This window comes from Ursus arctos, unplaced genomic scaffold (genome assembly GCF_023065955.2).
Source record: "Ursus arctos isolate Adak ecotype North America unplaced genomic scaffold, UrsArc2.0 scaffold_1, whole genome shotgun sequence".
Taxonomy (NCBI): Eukaryota; Metazoa; Chordata; class Mammalia; order Carnivora; family Ursidae; genus Ursus; species Ursus arctos.
The window spans coordinates 31,494,825-31,517,173 of NW_026622763.1; the positions used below are offsets into that span (position 1 = coordinate 31,494,825).

General features: G+C 38.3%; 1 protein-coding gene across 8 annotated transcripts in view; it reads left to right on the plus strand.

The window, feature by feature from the left end:
- MBD5 (methyl-CpG binding domain protein 5) overlaps positions 1–20,933 on the plus strand; it is a 444,593-nt gene extending 423,660 nt beyond the window's left edge. For all 8 annotated transcript variants that reach the window (XM_057317495.1, XM_048214234.2, XM_057317496.1 and 5 more), the window contains 3 exons: positions 9,341–9,414; positions 17,344–17,419; positions 20,338–20,933. In XM_057317495.1, coding sequence (XP_057173478.1) covers positions 9,341–9,414; positions 17,344–17,419; positions 20,338–20,409 — 222 coding nt within the window. In that variant the 3' untranslated portion in view covers positions 20,410–20,933. The remainder of the gene's footprint in view (positions 1–9,340; positions 9,415–17,343; positions 17,420–20,337) is intronic.
- Positions 20,934–22,349: the final 1,416 nt, after the last annotated feature.

Here is a 22,349-nt window from a genome sequence, read left to right on the forward strand (position 1 = left end):
TCCTGGGATTGAGTTACTCACTGATGTTTGGGGAGATACACTTAAAAAAAAATCATTATCCGAGAGTCCAAGAAACATTTATTTTGCTTCATTAAGATGCTTCAATAAGCATCTGGTTTTCAGTCACTATACAACAAGAAGTGTTTAAAAAAAATCCAGATTCTTCTTCCTTATTGTAGACAATAGATGAATTTCTAACAGGGAGCATAAAATTGTTTCTGTCAACTCAAATATTGCCCTCACCCCCCACCATCTGACATTGTAATTTTGCATTCTGACAACCTTATTATCAAGACCTTGATATCATGATACACTAAAAATATTTTTAGTAATTCAAAAAAAATAATTTAAAGCACACATTTAGAGGTATAAAACTGAAAACATACAATAAAATATGAATGATAACACATGAAATATTTATCTATCATTAAAAAGGAAGGTATAACAGCCTTAAAAGCTCTAGGGCACTTAACATTTTTAAAAACTTCTGGTCTTTCCAGGACCTACCTCACTTTTGCATATTAAAAAAACAGAACAAAGTACTATTTCACAAGCACCCTTTTTTCTTCTCTAGTTCACAAAACAAAGGATGGGCTTCCTCATACCTTATTTAATGATGCCCAGCACACCAAGCAGTGTTCTCAATTTATAAGACCTGAAAAGGTGAAATTTCAAACGCAAGTCTGTCTGACTTCAAGCCAGATGGCCTTTGCCTGATGTCTTGGTAATCCTGGTTCATCAAGAAAAAATTAAACTATGTTCAATATCTGTGTAAGACAAAGCATGATCTATTTGAAAAGATTTCCAGTAAAACATTTTTAAAATTTGTACTCTCGGTCTGTTGAATGAACCATTGATTATGTAAATTTTATTTACATAGAGCCCCTTAGTCCTCAGCAATGTTGGATAAAGTCTTGTGCATTAATAATCAGATTTCTGCTTTTAAAAAGGTAAGCAGTGCATTAGGCTCTCTTCTATTTCCTGTGGCAATGGCTGACATTTTAATAAAGTTGAGAGAGAGAGAGAGAGACTGACTTCATAAACAATTTGTTTATTATAGTAAAATCTAATTAATTCCACCTTGCTAATGTGTAATGTGGGACCGCATCCCCCTAGTGTTTATCTTTGTAGTATCTCAGAAGAAAAAGTTTAGTAAACCATTTTCTTACACATTATCATTTTAAACCTTCTTAGAATCTCAGTTTTTCACAGTATTTCCATTTCCACAAAGTAAATTAATCCAAGATTCTGTCAGATCCCTCCAGATAAAATCTATGTTAACTCAAGTGTTAGAATAGATTTATTATCTTATCTCTCCCATCCCCTACATCGCACAAACCTATCATTTATTTTCTGTTACAGTCCTTGTTCTCAGCAAAACACTTCAAATTCTTTTCAGAAGCAGGCAAAATTAAAAAAAAAAGTAATGAATTAGCAGTATTGCAGGTTACTAATTCAAAGTAAGTGGGCACCTCTCTTGTTTTTAGGGTATATGGGTGGTCTCTGGACTGACAGATCAATGCTGTGATTGGAGCACTGATATTGGCTGGGGGCTGAGATGTCCCTGTTGTCCTTAAGTTGATACGTCAGCCAGCTGTCGTGATAGTAAATGACCTGGTCGGTTTATGATCTTAGAAAGGCGTGTTAATCTTTGGTAGGGTGTTAAGTGTAGCAACGTTACTAGGAGTGCAGTAGACCTGTTCTGCACTTTTGGAGATTGCTTCCTAAGAGGTTTTATTTCAAATATCAAACACCGTATGAACACAGTCTGCAGAGAACTAGAGAGAACTCAGAGTGTGGCAGAAAGAGGCATGGGCTTTGGACGTTCTCACGTGAGCTTAATCCCAGCTTTGTCCGTTCCCTAAATGCTCCTGGATAGGTGTACTAATCTCCCTGAGCTTCAATCTCTTCACCTCTCAAGTGGGAATGGAATATTAGTTCCTACTCAGAAGACGTTTTAAGAGTAAAATGAGATACCATAAATAGATTATCCAGCACACAAAAGAGGCTCAGTAAAAATTAGCCTCCTTGCCCCTGTTCTTTTTATGTTGAACAACCTTATTAATTTGGATGGCACCACTCTGGAATCGTGGTAATTTGAGTTTAGTTATTGTTTACCTATGCATTATCCACGAATAAAGGATTTACTAACCAAGTTGAGGGTGAGAGGATGATAATGGATATATTTAATGAATGAAATAGTTTATAATCATTTTTTAATGAAGTTCAGCACGTCACATACAAATTGGCATATCTGATTATAAGTTTTTATTAGCTGTTCATTTCAAGCAGGAGTTCTACTTGGAAGCATTTTCAAGCACTTTGTTCAGTGAGCCTGAAAGTCCCACTCCCAACAAGGTTTCTAAAGAATACAACTCAGACTTTCTTCCTTTACTTTCCTACCCCACCCCCACACATACAACAATATTAATTAGGAAAGATGTTGAACAGTCCATGGAAAGTCGGGCTGAATCGCCCCTATAGAATACTGTCCCAGTATTGAAGCTCTGTGAAACACTAAAGAAATTATATGTCCAGTATTACACTGTTCCAAAAGTAGTATCTCCTTACTCTCTAACACATTCCTTCCTTTGGTTATCAGTTTGTAATGAAGGATGGTCTGAAAGATATTTATATTTTTTCTAAATACATGATGCAAGTTTCTCTCTGAACCATGAATCCTTTATAGTTAAGGTTCAGTGGCCAAGAATAAGACCTCAGTGCTGTGTTCAGTACCTCATCGCAGCCAGAGAAATGCACTGCCAGATCTTGGCACAGTATTAGGGAATTCTTGGAAAGGGAAATGGCTTCCGCTGGCATTACACCTATCCACCATAAAGTGCAAACATTTTTTTTAAGATTATTTATTTTAACGGGGTGGGGGGGGGGGAGGACGGGCAGAGGGAGAGAGAGAGAAATTCTCCAGCAGACTCCCTCCTGAGTGCGGAGCCTGATGCGGGACTCCATCCCAGGACCCTGAGATCATGACCTGAGCTGAAGTCAAGAGTGGCTGCTTAACCAAATGAGCCACCCAGGCACCCCAACGTGCAAACATTTTAAGCCAATGCAACTGTGGGGGAAAGTGGTTATCTTTATGTACTTGTTTCAATAATTACTTAAAAATAGGAAAAGTACCCCTGTTTTATAAAGTATATTTTGTAATTATCATCTGCCCTCTCTGACCTTAAACTAGCCTAAAAATACTGACACTCGAGTGATCATCAAAAAATACAATTCTTTTTTTTAGGACATGATTTTTGAACATTTCCCATTGGTCTTCATATTTCATTGCTCTTACATTCGATGTGTATTCTGACTTGAGCCAAATTTAGAAAAGGATTTATTTCTAGGCTGGCACCCCAATGTTTCTCTCAGGGAAACTGGTTGTTGCTGGACAGGTAGAGACCTCTGATTACCCAGAAAAGTTGTACATTTCAGTGCAACCCTACATGAATAAATGGAGACAAGTTTTTAAAAGTAGTGGGCAGGGTGCTCTCTCTTTAGAATCACACTTTGCCTTTTTTCACGTGGTTATATTTGACAGGTAGAGATAAAAATAGTTCTCTGAATAGTCAGTCATTCAAATGAGACAAAACTCATCATTATTAAAACTCATAACCAAACTTATTTTGGGACAATACACTTTCTATATGTCAGGTGAGTATCTCACACACACGTTTTGACAGTGTGAAACATAACCAGAGACAGCTGACCATCACATTTTAGGGATGTATAACTAAAGTTTGAGCTCTCTCGTGATGTTTAAACATTCTTTGGTGCTACAATTTCCTGTTGAAAGTGTGCTTTGTATATTGTCCTTGCCTTCCTTAATTCCTGTTGGGCATGAGTCCCTGTTTCTATACCCGATCACCAACCACAGTGTTTGGGTGGTACTGTGGCTGGTGGGATGGCAGGGACAATCAATGCTCTGTAGCAACAGAATCTCTCTGAAAAGGGAGGAAAATAGTTTTTGAAAAGTAATGTGCAAGATAGAAGCCAGGCTGATGAAGTCACCGCTTGATCAAAATTTGGAAGATAATAGCTATGAAGAACTGGGTAAAACCAAAAGTGTGAATATTAGCAAAAAGACTAAACAGAGTAAAATCTTAGGTAAGACTGTGAACGTCCCTGAAGTGAATTGTGGAATATTGTAACCTTTTTCCCCTGAACAAGGTTAAAGAGGAAAAGGAGGCCTATCTCCATTTACAGATAACTGGACCCCCACGAAGTTCTTGAGCTCGTCGGTACATTTTTCAAATGGGTAGTAGCAAATGGAGTTTGGCCTGAGGCAGGTACATACTTTTGACATGAACCTTTAAACAGTGCTGCTTTAGAAATAGGAGCTTACCCAAAACATTTAATTCCATGTATGGGTGGTGGATCAATATGAAATTTGTTGTACATTTAGAATAGATTTACTCTAGTCTGTGGTATAATTTTCTACTATTTAAAAACACTGCTTCCAAAGTAAAGAGGAAAGGAAGCACACACACATACACATGCACACAGAGCCTCAGATAACACCACGGACAAAAATCATTAATGTGTATTTGGTTAATTCATTTGAAAAAAAGAATGGGATTCACTTTGGGAATTTTTCCATGAGTACTATTGATGGAAAATTAGGTTCACCCTTTACTGTCACAGGTGAGTCAACTCTTTATTTATTTATCATTAATTCCCATTTAAAAAGATATTTCAATATGGCACTTTAGTTAGCAGGACTTTTTTAGGTGGAAGATTTTTAAAAATATTTATTGTTTAATAAATGTTTGACAATAATGAACCTAATAAATGCCTCATATTTGCTCATTGCTTCAGGGCTATATTCCTCAGGCTTCAGCTGAAGTTGCCTGCTCCCTGACTCCCTCTCCACCCCCCCAAATCTCTCTGTAAAAAAAAAAAAAGGAAAAATGCATGTAATGCTCCTTTAGGGGCTCCTGGGTGACTCAGTCAGTTAAGGGTCCAACTCTTGATTTCAGCTCAGGTCATGATCTCAAGGTCATGAGATCAAGCCCTGTGTCAGATTCCACACTGGGTGTGGAGTCTGCTTAAGATTCTCTCTCCCTCTCCCTCTGCCCCTCCGCCTCCAAGAAACAAAAATAAAGTTGTGTGCTACCTGTGCTATTACTTAGTTAAAAATTTTATTCAGATTTATTTATTTATTTATTTATTTATTTATTTATTTATTTATTCAACAAAGACTTTTTGGACTCATAGTATGAACTAGGCACCATTCAAGCCACTTTTAAATAACGTCTTCAGTCTTACTCTAAGATATAATATGTATGCAATCATAGGTATAATGCTTTTTGTATTTTTCTAATATAAACTTCTATGAATATAGAACTATTAAAAATGTTTAAAGGTCTGCCCTTATTTCACATGCCACTAATGACACTTTGGGAAAGAGTGCTTCGGTGTTCAGAAAGCGCCTTCATCTTCATTGTCTTTTTAGAGTCTCTCAGTGACGCAGAAAGATGTGCACAACCATCCCGTTTTACAGCTGAGGGGCTGAAGCTCAGCGAGGTCGTGTTCCTAAGGGCATAGTGACAGGCAGTTCAGCCAGGCCCCATCCCTGGTCTCCTAACTCTAAGCTTACTTAGTACCCTTTTAACAGCGCTATTCCCCCAACAACAGGAGCTGATGACATGAGAAAAGACGTAAAGAATGATAAGGCAGCTTGAATTCAGCTGTCCTGCCTCTTACAAAACCTGGGACGTGGCTTATTCTCTGCCCTTTGACCTTTGTGTGACAGCTTTGCCTCACCACTAAATAGCAGCAAAGCAAATCACCCAGAAATTCAATCCTGTTACCAGGTGTAAAGCCTGCAGGAAATTTTTACATCATGTTTACTTAATGGACTCTATTAAAAAGTGATCTAGGATCTTTGATCCAGGCTCTTCTAACATACACTGTCCCTCACTTTCAGAGGGTCAGTTTGGCTCTCTGAAAGGTTTGCGTCTCCCTTTGTTGTAGATTTAAGCTACTTCTAAGATAGACTACATGCAACTGTGTTGACCCCAAATCAAACTTAAATTGCCAAATTTTAATATGTGCCTTGTGAACAAAATAAGCAACCAGAGATTCAGACTTGTTCAGAAAAGTCTTAAACTTCCATGCTCTAAGAGTGTATGGGTATGTTTCTGGGTATGTTTCCAACCCCACTGAACAGGCTATAAGACTATGCGTGTTGAAGAACTGTGATATCTAAAGAATGTGAATGAGTGAAAGAGGGTTTTAGGAGTCAAAATATATTCAATATGTGTGCATATTTATACATGAGGTAATATGTGAACTATAAATACATATAAATTTTGGTAATTTTTTCTAATTCTTAAATGACATATGTGCAAAGACTTATACCATGTTGGTCATTACCATTAGCATCATCATTATTAGAATGAGAGTATGGGACAGTTATGAATAAAGATACATCATAAAGTCCTCCCGTGATTTCTCACCAAGATAGGAATTAAATAATTTATGGAACTCCTGGCTTACGAATGTATAGGGATATAAGGTTATAATTACAGATCAAAGTATTAAGTATTTTAAATTACTTGCTCCTTCAGTGTAAGGTTTATAGAAATATTCGTGTGTTTATCCTTTTTAATGTTACATTTATATTTTTGATTTCTCAGTACTTTCTTCATTTACGAGTTAGCTAAGTAATTTATGAGGGAGTATTCATTAAATCATTAAATATGATTTCTGTTTGACTAGAAATTGAATTTATTTTGTTCTTCTCCGATACCATCTAAGGGGGCGGCGGTATCTTTAAGGAGTTTCTTGAATATTGCATAAGTGCATGAATAATTCCCTATAAACAACATATGTTCTTCATATATTTCACAATTCAGTAGAGTACTAAAATTCTGAAACAAAATAAGCTAAACATTTACCTCTGGTTATGTATGATCTTGTCATATCAGAAATAAACAGTGATCTGTATCTTATTTGTATTTAGTTTCAGAAAGCACCATCATTGCTTTCTCTTTCAAGGTTATTGAATCCTTTATAAATAATATAGTTCATTATAAAGTACCTTACAGCCTTAGAGGCAATTTAAATGAAAAAAAAAATCGCAATAGAAAATTGGTTCAGAAAATTATCCAGGCATAAAAAATTTTTAAAGATAATTTTGGGCATGTGTTATCTAAATTTCTGTAAAAATCTAATTTGTTTTAAAATAATTTGACCTAATTTTTTTTTAGTATATCTGTGTGTGTATGTGTGTGTGTGTATAAAATGATTGTATGCTTCCATGTATATTGTACTGGGTGTGGTGGAGAGAAGTTAAGCACTTTGGAGTCAGACCTGAGTTTCAGTGCTAGCCATGTTACTTAAATTCACTAAATCTCATCTGTAAAATAACAAAAATAATACTAGTTTGCAGTATTACCATATTAAATGATAAAGCAGTGCCTTTTCCACAATAAATGCACAAGAAATGTTTTTATTGCCCTTTATTCCTTACTTAATTAAAAGTAAAAATTGGAGATTAAAAAAAGTTTTATCTAACTTAGTTTTTAAGAATTAAGACCAATGGGGTAAGTCTTCGTATTGGTGTCTTGCTTTGTTTCACTGTGAATCTGCTTTCTGTTGCATCGATCCCTTCTGAGATCTTTCACTACACCAGTTTGAGTCTACTGTAAGTTTATGTTACAGGAGAGCTTCCTTCCTACTGCCAAAGGGGGGGGGGTCATTTAAATATAAGTGGAATTAGCGGTAGATTACATAAATGTAATGTGTGAAATATCTTTCATTTTCTGTTCGTATGAGTGAATACAAGATGAAACCTCTTTTCTAACATGAAATGTGAAAATGTTTCCAGGCACCATTTTTTTTTTTGAACAACACATGGATATATTCATCTTACTTAAGCTTTTCCAGTTATTTCAGCAGGACGCTTTTCTTCGTGGCTTCGTGAAGGGTTATTAGAACAAAATTGTCTCTTGTTCTAGCACACAAGAAATTGGGTGTCCCCAGTGAACTTGTGTATATTAGATATTTCTATCCTTTAGGACAAAATACAAAAATTGTGAAAAGGAAACTGTTTTCATTATTCAACTGTTTTTCTCATTGAATACTTAGAAATGCTTGTTTTCAAACTTGATAAAGGAAACCCTTTGTTACTCATTACTGGGTACTCAGTTTGAAGGGGTCAAAGAAAAATTATTTATAAATGATATTCATGAGTCAGGAAGATTTCAAGAGAAAAGAGAAAAGTTAATAATTTCCTTGCTTCTTAGTACTTATTTTCTTACCCATGAGGCATTTTGGCAAACTCTCGAATTTTGTATAAAAGTAGCATAGAGTTGGGGAGAAAACTGGGTTAAGGGATGGCTGGGAGAGCTGCCTTGAAGCTGTGTTTACACAGCAAGCAACACTGTTTTTACTTAAATTGTTTTTTTTTTTAAGATCAATAAAAATAGCAATGTTTTTCTAAAGGTGTTTTTATTCACAAGTCACATACAAGTTTTCCTATTTATTAATTGTTTATCTTGGAGGGGTGGCTTCAAGAACCATGATAGAGATTATTGCAGGAAAGTGGCAAAGACTGCACCTCCCCACCCCCTAGAAGTCCCCCAGTCACCATTTGGTGGCCACAGGTTGATGAAGTAGCAAGATTCTTGGCAGTGATAAAGCAAGAAGGGAGAGGCACACCCACAAGGTGTAGCCACACCCTCTTCCCTTGACCGGAAGGACAATGGTGGCCTCCTTCCCACTCATTGTGTGGCCTCTGCAGAGCCTAAAACTACCAGGTAATAATAGCTGCTCTACGCTTAGCTATGTTCAACCTGATTTGTTGCGTTTTGATTGTCTCAGCAACTCTAGCAGGAAGGTAGGTATTATTGTCCTCATTTTAAAGAGAAGGAAACTGAGGCCCAGAACATTTGAGTGTTTTATTCATGCTAGAAAGTGAGGAGGTCAGATTCAAACCTCGATCTGCTGGCTCCAAAGCCCACCCCCTTCACCAGCCACTGCTCTTGTCCTCCCCTGATGGAGTACAGATAGGCAGTTGCTGAGTTCTAGGCAGTAGAGAAAGTAAACCAGGGATCTCTGATTTATATGATTTTGTGAATTGAAGGTTATTTAAAGTCCAAATTTTGTTCTTAAAATATTTTCAAAATGTTGACAATAGGAAAGCCAAATGATCTCTCATTTCCATTGATGTTACAGCCTGAAGCCACACAGTCAACCTCTGCTTGAGCAAAGAGAGGACATTTGACAGGGCAGTGAAAGTTAAGCCTCCCCTCCCCCAGCAGGAAAGTAAAAACGGTGTTAACAATTGCAGGTCTGGGTAATATGGTTTGGTCTTCATGCCTTCACTCAGGTGGAGCCCGAGAAGTTGAAGACACTAACAGAAGGTTTAGAAGCCTACAGCCGAGCCCGGAAAAGGAACAGAAAGTAAGCACCGATTTTTTTTTCCACCATTTTGTTTTCCACAGATATAATTTACTGGTTTTTGTTCATAGGGACAAGAAAATCTCACGAATTTTGTCCATCTTCGGGCCTGCCTAACTACAGTTGAGTACTTGTCACCCAAGAGGACCATTATAGTTAAGCCAAATTAGCTTTTACAGAAAATATTTTCTTCTCTTAGTTTGTACTGTTGTGTGGGATTTTCCTCATGAGCTCTTTCCTCACTCCCACCATTTCCATCCCTCTCATTTACTGGGAAAGAAACACTCTCAACATGTAGCAATTAAACAGTTTCTGAAAGTGTAGCAAGGGACGCCTGGTTGGCTCAGTCAGAAGAGCATGGGACTCTTGATTTGGGAGTCATGAGTTCCCACCCCCTGTTGGGCACAGACATTACTAAAAATAAAAATAAATAAATAAATAAATAAATAAAATAGAAAAATAAAACTGTAGTTAAAGTCTATCCCTTTGGGAGTAGGAATGGGGAAATAACCCCAGTTATACACAGGTAAACAATTTTGGCAGAGTAACTATTAGTCAAAGTGATGGTAAGTAATTCTTTTTTCTTAGGGCAAGAATAACAGGTTTTCTTTGGAATCATAACAAGAAGTTGTACGTTGAGACATTATTTTTCAAGTATTTCTAAATCTTTTTATTCTGGGTAAATGTTGTATGGACAAATAGATAATGTTTGAAACATAGTTTCCACTGTAATACGGTGTAGTTTTGTGTATCGTAATTATTATTTCATTTTAAGGTAGACAACTACAAATGTGCTTTTGTATATGCACATGGAAAGTTATTCAAAAATACATATAGTTTACATTCCTGTTCAGTTACTAAAATGTTCATATTATCAAATGTCCAAGAATTATGAGATCAGAACAATTACTAGTGTATCTTGTGTACATAATATCAACAGTATCTGTTAAAGAGCACTCTTTCTCTTGGTGGTGCCAGAGGTAAAATTTCAGAACTCAACAACTCTTGAGGAGACTCTTTATCTCAATAAACTGCCTCACAAAAAGATGCCAACCACATCCTATGTTGGGGACTTCTTTGGAAGGTGGCAAGTTGGCACTGATGGTAGTGATGGCCAAGTGAATTGCCAGATTCGCTGCAGATAAGATGAAGAATACGGTGAGGCCAGCCCCCTCTACTCTGACTATTAAGAGCTTTGTAGTAGGATAAGGCCCACAAAATTAATATAAATTCTGGATGAAAGGAGGGAAATTGCAAATTACCTACATCACAAATTTGCAATGGGCCATTTGCTGTGGAATATTCAACAGTACTTGTTTATTTGACGTAAAAGATCCCTAAAATCTTTCCTCCAGTGAGATAGGCCAGTTAGCGGAGTGATGTGTAAAATATCCAAAACAACAACACAGAAATGAATTAACACCTCCAAATATTTAAATATACTGCCTTGAAATGAGCTGTATTTTCCCCATAAATTTGGTATTGATCAATTTCTGAAAGGTAGTAAGTAATAAAGAGCAATTTAAATTTATTTTTCTCCAAAGCTAGTTTACTAGTTATGGTGAATTTACATGGGTCCTAAGTGGCATAATCTAAAGGAACTGTCATGAAACCATAAACTCAGAATATGGATTGGAGATGTAAAAGAAGGAACTATGAAGCAAACTTCAGTACAGACAGTCTTATTTATCATGATATTGTCTATGCAGGCTGACTTGTCTTATAAATGCCCAGTAGAATACTGTACATTTTAAATAAACTATTTAAAATCCATTATTTTATTCTCTCAATCACAGAATGGGCTAGAATTACTAAATTCATTTATGGATGAGGACACTCAGACCCAAACAGTTTAAATAATTACTTGAAGGTCACATGAGTGACAAATGATGTATTGAACCCAATCATGTATTTATTTATTTATTTAATCATTTAGTTATTCCCTAATTTAAGGAGACTAACTGAGCAAAAATCTGTGCTGCAGTCCCAGGAGCTCACTGTTGAGCAAAGGAGACAGATCCAGAAACAATTAAAATGTTAAAATTGCAATGACAGCAATATGTATAGGATCTTTGGGGATCATTGAGAAGTGGCATGAAACTAGGGCAAAGGAAGACTTTCTAGAGGAGGTATCTGAGCCAAGCCTTACACACTACATGGGTATTAGCCAGGCAAAGGAAATAAGGACCACACTGGCATGGGGCAGGATGGTGTTTAGATGAGATCAGCAGCAGGATTTGGGGGACCGTAAAGCATTAGACAGGAAATTGTAAGAGATGCAGCCAAAGGTGTAAGCAGCAATCAGATCTTGAAGAGCTTAGTGGGGGCCCAGAGGACCTTATCTTATTGGAAGTGCCTGAGGGGACAGGTGGTTGCATTTTCACTTTAGCTATGGCTGCATGGAGGATAAATTTTAGGGGAACCGTATTGGAGACAGCGATATTGTTTAGGAGAACAAGGGAGGATGAGGACTCAAACCAGAATGGGAGCGATGAGAATAGAGGGGGAGGAATGAGGTCGAGAAATATTTAGGAGGTAAAATTCACAGAATGTCATGGTGATTGATTGGAATGAGAAGGGCAAGCAATCAAGGGCAACTTTCAGGGTTTCAGCTAGGGTGACTTGGTGGGTGATAGAAACACTGACTGAAGTGGAGAATTCGGGGGGAGCTGTTGAGTACATGTGGGGTGCCCGTGGACTGTGTGGGACACAAGTCTGACACTGGGAAGAAGTGGTATTTGACTATGGAAAAAAGGTTGTGATCACACGGAGATCCTTTGGCCCATTTGAACAGTGGACTAAGGATTGAACCACTTGGACATTTGAACATTTACTAGAGATAATGAAGAAGATGAGAAAAATCAAAAAGGAGGAAGAGAACGGGGGGGCAGCAGAGTAGGGTGTTAGAAACCAAAGACCAAAAGCATCCAGGATGATAAAATGATGAACAGCAGCCCACTGGGGCAAAAACTGAGAAGTTTCCATTGGACTGCGCAATTTAGAGGCTGTTGGCAACCTTAGTGAAAACAGTTTCCAATAAAGTGGAAGGTGTAAAAACAAAGTGGCCATGGGTTGAACAGTGAATAAAAAGGGAAAAGAGAGAGCTGATATAAATTAATTTCCTATCCTTAATATGAAAATTTCCTAAAAAATAACTGGAAGAATTTTTTAAATGACAAAGATTTGACCGTTTTTGTAGACAAAGGAAAAGGAGGGAGGAAACAACTGAAAAAGGATGGCAGCATTTGGAATAAGATGGCTTAAGAGGTTGCTTTGGGGCCTGAGTTCAAATCCTGTTTCCACCACGTTAGAGCTCTGTGCCCTTGAGCATGTTGCTTAACCTCTCTAAGCCTAAATTCTTCATTTCTAAAATGGGCATATTAATAACTACCTCTTAGCATTGTTATAATATAGATAATTTAAAGAGAGCCTTAATGCTGTACTTGGCACATGGTAAGTAGTTAGTAAACAGCTATTTTTATTGTAAAGATACAGGTGAAGCAAACACAATTATGAGATATTTTTGCCGGTTGAAACATTCTACCACCCTATTAGATGTTTAGAATTTTATGTATTCATTTTCATTTTGAATACGCTATAATCAAACTGTACAATAAGTATCTTTAAGCTGATATGCCTATTACAGCCTAATCACAAAAGAAATATTAACATATATATTGAAGACATTACTTGGGGTCATTTTATACTTAAAAGAAGAAATAGCTTCATTAAAGAAAAAAAAATTCCATCGCCTTTAGATTTGTTATGATTTTCACTGAAATGAGGACCAAATCTTATATCTATACATACATATAAATTTAAAATTTGGTAATCTGATTTTTGTGAAGCTGGAAAGTGATAAAGTGATAAAATAAATCATGCTTTCACTTTAAAACCAAGAAATTGTACTTAGCATGTTAAATTTTCTTTTTTTTTTAAGATGTATTTATTTATTAGAGAGAGCCAGAGCATGTGAGCACAGAGGGGAGGAGCAGAAGGAGAGGGAGAGAATCCCAAGCAGACTCCCCGCTGAGCGCAGAGCCTGAAGAGGGGCTCGATCCTACAACCCTGAGTTCATGATCTGAACCAAGACCAAAAGCCAGATGTTTAACCAACTGAGCCACCCAGTTGCCCCAGCATGTTAAATTTTCTTCAATCTTCACACTTTCTTTATGGATTTGGTTTCAGAATCTAAGATTCTTGACATTTAGGTGTCACCCAAATTTGTTCTGTTCTACACGAAGTGAGTTGCTTAAATTCTAAACTGACAACGTAGAGCAACATGCAGCTTCTCATTTCCCTCACTTCTTGTACCGTTCACGGATGCGCACCTGCCTTTTTCCTCAGTTAGTGAAGATAAGGATAATGTGTGACAATACAGGCAGTGAAGAATAGAAGTGGCAATTATCTCCATTAATAACTAGAAATGTGATTATAGGAACATCTATTGCTTAATCAAGTAGGTTTTAAAGTGTCCATTAGTAAAAATGTTTATTATTAAATGTCAGCAGGGAATTGAAAATAGTGGAGGAGACTCCACAGGGAGGCCCTCGGTACTGCAAGACTAAATTTTGACTAATTATTCATTTCATGAACTCATGGAAATTTTTCTTCCTCTTTTAAGTTCATTCTTCCCTGACCTGACCAGTTAGTGTAAAAATTAGTCTGCAGTCTTGAAACTCATGATGCATTCAAGTAATTTCATGCCCCACCTCTCTGTATCTATTCTCTCTTCCACAAGTAATCATTTCTCCCTCTATTAACTGCTTAAGTTTGTTAAAGGAAAAACACTATTAATTTAGCTTAAATTAATACAAGCTGTTTACAAACATTTTAAACATCTTTTTGAAGAATGAGATCACAAAGTCCTAAATTCTAACTTTTTATTCAACAACTAATCTTGAATTATTTTTATACTTTAATGGTGATGTTATTGCAATTTTTCATAGTTTGGGAAAATTTTTTTCATGGCTCTTTGAATGTATTACTTTTAAACACTATTGTAGTTAAATATCCATTTTCTTCATTACCAAGTTAGAACTGGTTTCACCAGTTCTCCTAAAAAGTCATGAAGTATTGCATATAAACGGTTGTCATAATACCTACCTCATAGGCTTCCTGTTAGGATTGAGGTAATGTATATGAAGATTAAACACAATTCTTGGCACATAGACAATTTTCCATAAATAGTAGCTATTTTTGCTATTAAGATAAAAGTGAGAAAACCAAAATTCTTTGGTAGTTTTTCATTGAAATGTTTTACCTTCATTTTAGACATTTAGAACTTTATGCAGTTAATTGTAAACCCATAAGATATTATAATAAGTATCCATAACATAAATATCTTTTGAAATATATATTCATATTTTTAAATACAAAAGAAATAGTAAAGATAAATCTATTTAACACATTATTCAAGGTGTAATATTGTTAAGCAATTAGACAACGTGGTACTGTCAAGACCTTTGCCAAACAGCCCATAAATGTTGCCCCAACCCAACCCTAGCCAAGCTTACATGGCCTGCGGAGTCCTGGGTTCAGATGGCCCTCCACCCCTTCCTCACATGACTCAGAATCAGGCATAGCAAACTTCTCACTAGGAAAGCAACCCAGACTGACTCCACAAGATGCTCATGGTCCCTTAAAACTGGAATGGGTAGGTAAATAAAAGACTGTATGAATAGATGATAATATCAACTTGGACAGTGCTCAGTGCTTGGATAGTGATAAGGGAGAAAGAGACAAGTTGCAGAATAGTATGTATACCATATCATACCTCATGGACACCTTTGTGTGTATGTTTTTTTAAAAAACCACAGGTACTGTTCGTGGACATATAAAATATAAAAACGGGGACACCTGGATGGCTCGGTTGGTTAAGTGTCTGCCTTTGGCCCAGGTCATGATCTCAGGATCCTGGGATCAAGCCCAGCGTCCTCAGGCTCCCTGCTCAGTGGGGAGTCTTCTTCTCCCTCTCCTTCTGCCCCTTCCCCCGCTTGTGCTCTTGCTCACTCTCAAATAAATAAATAAAATTAAAAATAAAGGGGCACCTAGGTGGCTCAGTCAGTTAAGCGGCTGCCTTCAGCTCAGGTCATGATCTCAGAGTCCTGGGATCGGCCCCATGTCGGGCTCCCTGCTCAGTGGGGAGCCTGCTTCTCCCTTTCCCTCTCCTGCTTCCCTGGCTTGCGCAGGAGTGCGCTCTCTCTCTCTCTCTGTATCAAATAAATAAATATCTTTTAAAAAATTAAAAATTAAAAAAATATGAAAACATACTAGGAAGATACACAACACAGTTGCCTTTGGGGAGGAAAGGAAGAGAGAATGGGACTAGGAACTGATGACAAATGGGAATTTCAGCTTTTTTTTTTTTTTTTTTTGATAAAAAAGACTTGAAGTAGGTTATTTAGTATCAGTTTATTCTTGGAAGCGGGTTTGTTAGGGGTTAATTTATTCTATGTACTTTTCTGCATTGTTTATATTTCTAAAAATAAACGGGAAGAATGTAAAAGCTAGAGCTTACAGGTCTGCAAAAGGTAGGAGGAAGGAGTTGGTGCTGTATTGCCCACACACTTTTAGTTAAAACCATTACATTAACCTTTTTTTTTTTCAGTTAAACTGACTTAAATTCATATATGTTTCCCAAAATATCGAGACATCGTGTTAGCTTTGGACCACATTTTTAGTTAGTAAATCCGTGGCGCCTGCACGGTGCGCCTGGCAGCCACTCGCCCGGGTGTACGCAGACACTAAATGTGTGAATTGTCCAGCCGCGGCGTACGAGGGCAAAACCTGGTGCGGGCTGCGGTAAACCGAAAGGCCTCATCTAAAGGCATTCCGCTAAAGTTCAAATATGTTTTTAAACACGATGTGAGCCAAACTAAATGGGACTGTGAGCCAAATTCCTCCGCAACTACAGATTTCCAATCTCCGTGTAGATGCTGAGGTGGGACTTAACTCTTGGAAAACCACGCCGACAGCCTGTTTTGAAAAGGTGTATGTCTGCACCTTTTCTAGTAATTGTCGCGACAAGAGAAATGAAATGAATCACCTTAGTACTCAGAATAATTGGGTAATGATGTATATGCATAAAAAAGGGGAAAGAAGTTAGAGTAGACAAAGGGCACATAACTACAGAAGGAGAGGGTGTGGGTTTGCCTGATCTTAAGTCGTTAGTTGCACAACGTCCTATAGTTTCAACAGTGGAAGATGTACCGTTTTGTGTTACTCAGGCCACACGTGCGTCACGCTAGGCTGAGTAGAGAAAAAAATATCCGACAAGTGATGGACACTCTGGGAGAGTCATTCTTTATCTGTTCAGATACTTAAGTCATTTTGGTTTGGGGGAACATGTGGTGGGCTCAGGCCTGGAGGGAGCCTTGGGCGTGACAGTGAAGCTGTTTCCCACCCAGAACGCGCGCCGTGTGTAGGCACTCCAGATTTCAGCCTTCACTTGCTCGACTCTGGAAGCCGGGGCGCGCCAGAGAGGGCAGAGGGAGCTCCCTAGTGGCCAGAGTCTGCAGCTCAGCCCCTCCACCCTCCCCGCGGCCGCACCGCGCGGCTGCCTGAGGAACAGACAAGCCGAAAGGAGACGCAATGCAGGGCAGGCTGGAATCCCGGAGGACAAGCGGCATCTGGGGCAAAGGAGACCAGGGCCCAGTTTTCTTGCAAAAGCATCAGACGGGGGAAGAAGCATGTGGAAGGGGAAAGAATCCATTGTCCCCTATCATATGTTCCATTTTTTTCGTTGTTCAGTGACTTTATTAGTATGCGGTGATGAGAATCCTGGAGCGTTTGTCGTCTGACTTTTTCAAATGTAAATATAAATTGACTTTCTCTGGTGGAATTGGTACTTCTGTTTTCTGATTAGGGGATTAAATTGAGACTTTGTTTCCTTAATTTATTAATCTGGTGTGTTGTTTTCATTAATTCCAGAAGTGGAAAGCTAAATAACCATTTAGAAGCTGCTATTCATGAGGCCATGAGTGAACTGGACAAAATGTCTGGGACTGTAAGTTAATTTATTTTTCCATTATACTGTGTTTCTTTGAAAATAAATTGTATTGCACTTTCTGGTAAAGTCTCTTAAATATTGACAAGCAACTCACATAGCAATACTAAATTACTAGGCTCAAAAAAAGACTGATATCAGAAAAGATTCAAAGTAATTTAAGAAAAAAGTAACTTAGTAGTATTATGTATGTCTTTTTTCTGAGATAACTTTTGTGTTCTCCACATAACGTTCTTTCTAAATGTGAGCAGCAAAATATTCGAGTTCAAACCACAGGTTTCTGCATTTGGCTCTCTGAATAACAGTGGCCACTACTACTGCCTAAATAGCCAATAATGCAAATTTCACTTTGTCCATAGAACAAAAAAAGGGAATTGAACAATAGGGTCAAGATCAACAGTGGGTAGACCTCTCATTTCCTTTCTACTGTTACCTAAAAAGGAAAATATTTGGCACAAAATCGTATTGTTAAATTATTGAACACTGTAACCTCTGGTTCTTGAGAAGTTGTGTTTATTCTTTTTTTACATTTTTACTGAGCTGTTCATACAATAGTATTGAATGTGAGAAGTTTAATCGTTGTCCTCTAATTCATATATTAGCTAGTGCTAACACTCAAAATATAACTTTGGTAATTTCTTTTAAAAATGTAAATTATCTAAGGCTATTCGGCAATGAAAGCTAATTTCTTTTACTTCTACTCAACACTTCGTGTTAACAAGGTTATCTGGATCCTAACAACCCATTCAATGGCTACTGATTGACAAGATATGGGTTATAGATTCACAGAATCTTGGGGTTGGTATGGGCTTTAGAAATTTTGTGATCCAACCCATCATTTGCAGGTGGGTGAATGAAAACCCTAAGATGTTAAATTTCCTGATAGAATTTAAGAAAGGTCTAAAGCAGGGATTATAAACTTAAACACCTTCTAAGGCCAGGCAAATACTATCAATAAGTAAAGTGGGTCAGATGTAAGAGAAACAGCAACGCAAGGGGATTGAGAAATGCCAACCAAGGGGCCAGCGTAGGCTGCCTTAGAAACTCAACCCAGTAGAGGCTGTTGCTCACTTCAGTCTGGTGCTGGTTGGGAAAGGGCTTGCTGCACACAGTCATTCAGAGACTCAGGTTCTTCTCTCTCCATCTAGTGTCCACCATTCCTTAGGGCCTCAGAGGGTTCCTTCATGTTACTTGCATCCATCCAGCAGGTGGGAGAAGAGTATATGCAGAGGGCTGCCAGGATAGGCTCATCGCTTCTGCTGATTTTCCTCTGGTCTGACCCCATCATATGGCTTTCTTAACTCAAATGGACTGGGAAATGTAATATATGATGTGCCTGTTCCGGAAGAAGAGAAAATGGGTTTGGTGAGCATCTTGCTCGTCTTTGCTGCAGGACATTTGACCTTTGTGGCCAGCATGCAGTCAGGACTGGTGGGAATTGTGGCAACCTGGAGTCCATGCTCTCTCCAGAAGGAGCTCCTTCCTCCACGCTCCAGCAGATCTGAACCAGATGGGAAATTATGCCAGAGTTGCAAGGTCTTCCAATTTTTCATAAGATGCTAGAAGTCTGGAAGTGAAATTTCCCCATTTTTTTTTAGTGTTGACAACTATTTCTTAGACATTAAAGCATCATACAGCTAAACAAAATACCTTTTCAGGCCACATTTGGTCCACAGATTACCAAAACTTGTTTGCAGTCTTGGATAAAGTCTTTGCTCAATTATAACTAGTCTTCAGTTGCGGCCCTTCATCAGAAACTAGTGGTTTTAAAAAATGTATATGGACAAGTTAGGAGGAAGAGGCAGTTTGAGAAACTTAAAAATGTTACTTTCAAAATTTAATTATTTCAAAGCTTTTTCCATTTGACTTTGAATAGTATTGGCCTTTGCTGTTATCTAAACATTGTTTTTAAAATGTACAATTAAGCCAACTTGTAGTGGGCCTTGAGAACTGATTGGACACATCGCCTAATGATGAGTTCTGTGACATTATGTTGGTAGCTTTGAAATCGGCTGTGGTGGAAGGATTTACACCATGGAAATTGGCCAATGCAGCAATAAGCTTGTGTCTCTCCCCAGGGAGCTGGTTGTTAAGCATTAGCTACACCACTTCCTTGGGACTAGCCTGCCTTTCCTGGGTCTTGATCGTGCCCTCCCCTATCAGTAGCCACACACAATGTGGGGCACCGGATCACCTCCCTAGTACCTGTCCTCTGCCCCTCAGAACCGCACCTGCTGTCTGATACCTGGCGATCATGCCCTGCCATGCCCCACCCCTGCTCAGTCTGACACGCAGCCATAAGGGCTACAGCTTCTGCATTAGCATATAAAGATGAGTTGTACTGCTTGCTCGCCCCAGACTCTACAAGCTCAGATCTGCCAACAGATGGTAGTGGTATTCTCTTTCGCACTCCAAGTCTTCTCGTGAATAAACTGAGCTGTGTGCGTGCTCTTACCATCTTTGACCTTCTTAGTAGTTGTAAAATAAGTCGGGTGACGAAGGAAAGAAGAAAACATGTTTGGTACGTATTTTTCTACTTTTCTAGACTCTACTGAAACTGGTGATCTAGGGACCGCTAACAGGAAAGGCTTTATTTCTGTCTTAAATGGACAGCAGGGGTAGCAACTGCACACTGCATTTCCCACACTTGATTTTCTCCGGTTCCTCCTTGGAGTTCCACCGTTTATGGGGTTCTCACAGTGTTGTTCTCCTTGTCAGTTCCTAGGATTCCTCCTTCTCTGTAGTGACTGTGGGCACACTGAGATCTGGGGTCTCGACAAAAAATGTAAATGCTTCATGATATCAGTGATTGAAAAGGAAAGGTGGACTCTATTCCCTCCCCTGTTTCTTTGTCAGAAATCGTATGGTGTTTGTACTTTCAACCTCTGTTGTTTTTTTTCCCACCTCTTTATCTCCAGGTTCACCAAATCCCACAGGGAGACAGACAAATGAGACCCCCCAAACCCAAGAGAAGGAAGATCTCCAGATAACAGGGACTACTCCACCAATGCGCAGTGTTTATTAAGGAACGTGCACAGATAAATCTATCTATAGATAGGTATTGATATGGCCACTGTTATATCAGTATTTGTACTATGGCAGATCGCTACCACCACCACAGGGTGCTAAAAGAAACAGTGATACAATATTTTTTTGAACAGGAAGGATAATGAAGGCTGGAAAACCAATCAAAATCCCTGACTGATGAGAGTAATAAATGGTCAAGAGATTACGGAGAAACTTTTTCTATAATACTAAAATTGTGATTATAAGAAATGTCCAAATGTTTCTGAAGACTTTTCAATGTTGTATATAGAAAATACAGAATTTCATGGTGATATCAGAAGTGTAAATATTGTACAATATTGTCATGTACAAGCGTACCTAATGCACACTTTATCTTTTATTGTACAAAGAAATAGTGTACAAAATTCTTTGGTTTCTATGGAGTACACCTACCAGAGACTACCAGTGTAAAGTGATAAATAAAAATACAACCTAAATGCTTTTCTATGATAATGTAACAGATGCTGTTTTTGTATTTAACAGCAGAGAAAAGGCATGATGATGTATTACCTGAATGATGACATACACTGCACACCACCGAGTGTCCATTTATATTGTCTGTTTGGAATGAACCTTGCCTGGCAGCGCTGGACTCGATTTCGGGTGCCTAGGAAATCAAAACCTTGCAGATTTCTCAAGGGATGAGGGCTCACAGGTCTAAATTAAGAATTCAGAAACTGCAACCATTTGTTGCATATTTTTTTTACCTAAGTTTTAAAGTAGAATAGGTTTTATAAAAAAAAAATCTTAGATGGAATATTTTACTCAGTCGTTTCTGTAGTTAACGTTTGATAGCCACCTGCTGATCTAGCTAGCTTATGCCGCACCACCGTTGACGCTCAGAGTGGAATTTGTTTGCGGACAATACCTGATGAGATAAAACTCTCTGTTTCCATACATGGAGGCAAAAGCCCCACTTCGAAACCATTATCAGAGGTAAGGTTGACTACGATTCAGTTTTTTTGTAGTGGCAAAAAGAAATACGAATCATCAAAGCAGGTTTCATAGCCATTCATCAGTATTACTCAAACCAGAAGTGAAGGTGGCTTACAAAATTATTAGCAATGGTAATTTTTTATCAGTATTATGTAACATATCAGATTTATTTTATTTAAAGAATTATTTATACCATTAACAGATTCTTATATATATTAATGTGGCTGAAATGTGCAGGTTAAATCTATTAACCAAATTATTTATATTATATTAAGTAAGAAAAAAATGTGAAACAAATGTAGAGAGAAAATACTACATTACAAGTATACAAACCTAAAACTGTGAGCCATTGTAAAGTACAAGGTTATTAATAAGAAATGTAGCACAACATAATTTTCCGTCTTTTTTTCACAATTTTTGTGGTGGTGTTCTAACCCCATCTCCCATGCACTTGAGTGAAGTTTCAGGACTCCAGGCTGACTTCCATTGATGGATTGTCAAAAAGAAGGGATCCATTATCCCTTTATTCTTAGAATCACCAGCCCCCACCCCCAAACCCTTAACACCCCCACTCCCTCCCTGAGAGCACTCGCTGCTTGTCCCCTAGCCTGGGGCTCACTCAACAGCTTAAAGCTCCAGTTACTGGGAACCTTTCAGTAGCAGGCTCTGGACCCCCAAATGCCCACCACCTCTGTTATCCCTCCTCTCTCATCCACCCCCCCCCCCCATACTCCTCAGTCCCACGATGTAGCAGAGTTCCAGTAACTCAGGAAAAAGGAGACCAAGGTCATTCTTCCAGTTGGTTTCTTGGGGCCACAGCACAGAGCACTCCACCTGGGCTCACTTTTGATAGCAAGAGCTCTTAGTTCTTCCCCCGGTCTCCTGTCTCACTATCCTTCCACTCCCACCCTCACGCCTACCCCCAAGC